The sequence below is a fragment of the Rhagoletis zephyria genome, unplaced genomic scaffold (genome assembly GCF_001687245.7).
Source record: "Rhagoletis zephyria isolate East Lansing unplaced genomic scaffold, Rhagoletis_zephyria_1.1 Rzeph_scaffold_00985, whole genome shotgun sequence".
Lineage (NCBI taxonomy): Eukaryota > Metazoa > Arthropoda > Insecta > Diptera > Tephritidae > Rhagoletis > Rhagoletis zephyria.
In genome coordinates this window covers 1-5,593 of record NW_016158069.1, presented here as the reverse complement: position 1 = coordinate 5,593, position 5,593 = coordinate 1, and the positions used below count along the sequence as shown (strand labels likewise).

The 5,593-nt window shown below is 35.0% G+C and overlaps 1 protein-coding gene across 1 annotated transcript; it reads left to right on the top strand.

Moving 5' to 3' along the window:
- The first annotated feature begins 23 nt into the window (after positions 1-23).
- On the top strand, positions 24-1,766 carry LOC108362312 (uncharacterized). Its single transcript, XM_017615253.1, has 3 exons — positions 24-480; positions 558-835; positions 914-1,766. Exons 1-3 carry the CDS (start codon positions 24-26, stop codon positions 1,709-1,711), a joined length of 1,533 nt encoding a protein of 510 aa, XP_017470742.1. The 3' UTR covers positions 1,712-1,766.
- Positions 1,767-5,593: the final 3,827 nt, after the last annotated feature.

The following is a 5,593-nucleotide window of genomic DNA, read 5'->3' as shown; positions in this document are numbered from 1 at the left end:
GACAGAGACAGGATACAGAAGTTATGAGGCATAGAATTCAATTTACCTTCTACAGAGTACCTGTTTGTCGTTCGTTTTTCTTTTTTGTACATGCCTGTACGACGAAGCGTTACGAAAATTTAGTACGTAATTTTCACGCACAGGGTGTAACAGTGCGCCAACACGGACTGGCAAATAAACCGAGTACACATCCAAAGTCATTTAAACCGGCTGACATCGAAAAAGCTGTTAAATTCATCGAGTCTATAGCCGATTTAATGGCTCTTCCACTGCCCGGACGACTCCCAAAATTTAAGGATTTTCGGATAATGAAACTGCCATCCAGCGAGACGAAGTCCTCAATTTATCGAAAATACATTTCTTCACTCAGTGATGACGAATTGAAGATGAGTAATTGCAGTTTTCGACGGATATGGTCCAAATACATACCCCATGTTACAGTTATGAAACCAGCGGATGATCTCTGCGATGTCTGCCGTGGTAAGTAGCTCATTATTTTCTCATTTTATAGTTGTATCAAACGTTGAGATTAAATTCAGTATTTTTTCTTTTAATAGGAAACACAATATCGATTGCGCAAGCCAAAGGTGTTACTGACATTGAACGCGCACAGAAGCTTAATCAATTTCTTGATCACCTCCACCGAGCCCGAAATCAACGAGAATATTATCAAAGTTGGTGTAGAAATACTGACCCTACAGCAGTCGTTCTGTCATTTGATTTTGCCCAAACCGTTCACTACCCTGTCAGTCCACAACAACCTGGTACAGCATACTTCAAAGCAACCAAGAAGTGCGGAGTCTTCGGAATTACAGACGAAAAACAAAAAGTTCAGGTTAGAATTTCAAACTGAATCATAGGAACTCAAATTGCTCGCCTTTACAGGATCTTACTTATTTTTTTTTTTTTACAGTACAATTACATGATAGACGAAAAAGATGACGTTGGTAAAGGACCTAACTGTGTTGTGAGCATCCTGCATTATCACCTGCAAACCTACTATAAAGACATTGAAACACTCGTTCTTTTCTGTGACAATTGTGTTGGGCAGAATAAGAATAACACTGTACTATCATATCTGCAATGGTGTTTGGCTCGGGGTCTTAACAAAACTATTTTATTCAATTTTCTACTTACCGGGCACACTAAGTTCGCGCCTGATCGTTACTTCGGTATTTTCAAAAGTAAGTATGCCGTCAGTAACATCGACACGTATGCAGATTTACTGCAGTGTGTCGAGGCATCATCACCTGGGGGTTATAATAAAGCTGTATCGGCTGAAAAAGTCGTCTGGTATGAATGGGACAGCTATTTTAAACCACTGTACAAGTCACTTGTTGGAATAACGCAATTCCATCATTTCATAATCTCTACAGATTGTGTAAAAACAAAGAAATTCGCAGACAGTGAAGAAGTGCAGTCCTTTAAGCTTCTGTTAAAACCTATCGATCCTGAAATGCCGAAAGTTATACAACCAGCCGGTTTATCTTTGGAACGTCAGTGGTACATCTATCACAATCTTCGCAGCTTAGTTTCGGATATATCTAAAGTAGATATTGTGGCTCCATTGCCGAAAGATTTGCCATCGAAGAAACGGAAGGCAAAAACTAGTGAAGATGTTCTCAAACCAGACGAGGAACCAGGTCCATCTTCCTCAGGATCAACACGTAAAAAGATCTCAAGGAAAACGACAACAAAGAAAAATACATAAACTACTCAGCATTATTATTTTTGGCCCATAATACGTTTTTCTAGTGTATAATCATGTCTTTATAGCTTATAATTCAATGTATTTTGTTCATTACCAATAAATTATATTTTGTCGTATTTTTACTCTTCTTTCTCTACATTTTTAGTACACTTCTAAGCAAGTTAGGATTTTCTGCTTTTCACCACGTGAAAAAGCATCTCATCTTCCATCCGAATCAACCAAAAAGTGAAAATTGATTTTTTGACACCTAAGCCCCCTTTCCGTAGACCACGTCACATATAAATTTTTGGAAAATGGGCCCACTTATGATTACACGTGTATATCTTGGGAACCGCGCCACCAATTTCTCCCAAACTTGGCACGGTTGTTGGTCTTGGTACAGCATACCAAATGGCTGAAAATTTTTAAAATCTGACAATAACCACGCCTACATCCCATATAACGGTAATTTAGAGAAATACGAAATCTGCGATAAATCAGTAAATACCGAAGCTAATTTATTCAACATTAATGTTTGCAACAATTCTTTAGCTCAAAATACGTTTGTGATAAAATTTTGGAAAATGGGCGTGGCACCGCCCACTTATGTACCTCTGTAACCGTTCGGCCAATATGTACCAAACTCGGTACGATTATTGTGCTTGCAACATAAAAGCAAAACCCTGAAAATTATTGAAATCGGATTAAAATTACGCCCACTTTTTATATAACGGTTAATTAAAACTTCGATATTTCGAAATTTAAGGAGGCTAATTTACACAGAATTGATAGTAACAACGATCCCTTGCAAAGAGGTATCATTATTATGGAATTTTGGAAAATGGGCGTGATACCGCCCACATATAACTACATAGGTTTATCGAAGATGTTGAAATAGGGATAAATCCACCCCTGCTTCTCAAGTAGCGGTAGGTTTCGGAAAGGTGAAAAAAACTATATTTGTTACTTGCTCCGGGTATCTAATGTTCGGCTCCGCCCGAACTTAGACTTTTTTACTTGTTAATGTTTTTTTTTGATATTTTTTTTATAACAAGTAATTTTTAGCAAAAAAAACCGACTTCAATTCTCCTATAAAAAATATATATATATATCGGATCTAAACCTGATTAGTATGGGACCACGTCTGAGACACTACCTTTCGAAATCGGTTCACGTGGTCCAAAGTTATGCGGTAACATACATAAAAAAAAAAACAAAAAAAAACATATTCCGACGAACTGATAACCTCCTCCTTTTTTGAATGTCGGTTAAAAACGAAACACCATTCATCAATTTTTGACCGCGACTGTAAATAGGCACCACCGGTAAAATTTTCGCATAACAGACAGGAAGTTTCAATGTGCGGAAGGGATTAGGGATAGGTAGTGGGGGGTTGAAATTCGATTTTTTCCGAAATTCGAATATTATTCGACCATTCGATTATTCGATTCGAAATTTGGTGTCACAAATCCGATTTAATTCTAATTTTTTTAACATTTTCTTACTTAAATTTTAAAAGTTTGTAAGATATTAAACAAAATTTTAATGTGGTTAAATACACTTTTTTATTAAGTTGAAAAAATTACATATTTCGCCAGTCAAAAAGTGTATACGTAAATATATAGCATCTTGCTATAAGATTTATTTATAAAAACGGTATATGCTTATGGCCTTATGCATAAAAAATAAAATAGATTTAAAGAGCTCTATACAGCGACATTTAAAAAAAATCGATTTGTTTTTTTTTAAGAATTTGGGTATAACATTTAACTTGACTTTTTGTGCACCCATCTCTTTTTTCTGTTTTTTATTTTAAAATTTTTCTTTTCCTTAATACTCATTTGACTGAGTTTCAATCATGGTACAAAAAAACAAGGTAGAATCCAGTTTGACGTCAAACCTACAAAAGTCAAAGTTTTCGGAAGAGTAAAAATAAAAATGGGCGTGTGTAATAAAAAATAAAAAATTACATTTCACTGGTTGATGTTTTTGAGTAAATTTGAAGTTTATTTTTATTTATTTATTTTCTATAGTTAAAATTGGTTAATNCAAGGTAGAATCCAGTTTGACGTCAAACCTACAAAAGTCAAAGTTTTCGGAAGAGTAAAAATAAAAATGGGCGTGTGTAATAAAAAATAAAAAATTACATTTCACTGGTTGATGTTTTTGAGTAAATTTGAAGTTTATTTTTATTTATTTATTTTCTATAGTTAAAATTGGTTAATTTGTATGTTGTTTTCTGTTTTTGATTTATAAGTTGCAGTGTTGTTGGAGGGACTTTCCGGCATAAAGCAGAATATACACAATCAGACTTGTATGCATACTTGGTCGCTTGTCAGTTCAGTATACACCTATGCGACACGTTGTTCAAACATAACGGCATACGGATCTACGTCTTCCCAGCAAGTATTTATAGGCACAAATCATTCATACTGGACTCTTCTTGCCCTCACATACGTTTCGTTATAGAGTCAAATTTGTAGGTTTTTTGGTGAATATACTAATACCGTTTTTTTTTAAATAAACAATTTCCAAAAGTTTCGGGCCTTTCTTTACAACCACCGCCCCTCTCCTCCGGCAACACAGAAAGGAGAATTCTACTTAGTAAGGGTTTAATCCCTAAGCGCGGCCGAGGACCGCCTCCGCAAAAGGAACTTAAAAAAAAGGCCACCGGCGCCTTTACCTTTATGCACTAGAAATGGTATATACCATGATACAAAAAAGAAGGTAGTTCCATTTAATGACATTCGTTGTTGTTGTTAACCATTTGACTTTTAATAAAATTATGACATTTCATCAAATTCATGCTACCTGATCACTAGAAAAAATATTTTTTTGAAAGCAGAAGATTTTATCAGTACATTCAAAGATGTGGAATATGATGGACTTTAAAATTATACCGCCTACATAATTTCGAAAATGGGGTTGATGACTAGGGTTCAGAACGCATGAGGAAAGTGATCAAAATTATACTTACATATCGTCGTTTATACTATGTTCAAATTGGCCCCGTTTAACTTGTTAAATGAAAAAGAGCTTTTTGGAAAACACAATCGTCCACATTGAACATTTGGAGTTAACTTTGACGGTTGTTTGATTACCAATAAAATTTCGAAAAAAATATTTAAAATCAAGTCTTTGTGTTTCAATTTGTTTTGTGCGAATGTCTGCTTCATGATATTAACGCATACGGATAACTTAGAGACTTCAAAATGTTTAGTTCGTATGCACTATTTATCTCTGCGTACGATGAGACCTCATGGGAAATAACTAATTACCGCCTGGGCCTCTTTTTAGGCAGGCAGACATGTATACAATTTTGATATTTTTTGATAATTTTTAATAATTTTCTGAATATAAATTTTTTGAACGTTGGCGTGTCAAATGAAAGCTTTTGGGTCTTTCTGATTGGCCGGAGCAGAAAGCTTTCTGATACAACTCTGCGCTGAACTGGTTTTCAAACGAGTTAAAGATTTAACCGGTTAAATTTTCCAACAACAATTGCATGCGATTTAAATTGTTTATGAACATGTTTTGTTCATTTAACTGGTTCAAGCCCATTTAACATGTTTAGCTCGTCAATTTGAACGTAGTATTAAAGTACAAAACCGCGTATCGTCGTTCTGCAAAACCGCGTAACTGACATTTTTTGGCAAACTTTGGATTTTCTCACATAAGCACTTGGCTCAAGCCTTATCCATCCGTCCAGAAATATGCTAGCAAGAAATGCGATTGATTTATAAAAAAGAGAATAATTTTGAAATATGAGTGTTTTTACTCTCTAGGAAATAATTTATGCAACTTTACATACGAAGTTTTGCATTTTGTTGATACGCGGTTTTGTACTTTATACCACGATATGTTAATTGTTTATTGGAGGGCGGTCTGTTTAAGCCGACTTCA

Excerpts from the sequence above, each read along its gene's own strand:
- LOC108362312 (XM_017615253.1), top strand. The coding sequence starts at position 24 with ATGAGGCATAGAATTCAATTTACCTTCTACAGAGTACCTGTTTGTCGT. Across the intron at positions 481-557 it reads TCTCTGCGATGTCTGCCGTG|GAAACACAATATCGATTGCG; the intron begins GTAAGTAGCTCA and ends TTCTTTTAATAG. Across the intron at positions 836-913 it reads ACGAAAAACAAAAAGTTCAG|TACAATTACATGATAGACGA; the intron begins GTTAGAATTTCA and ends TTTTTTTTACAG.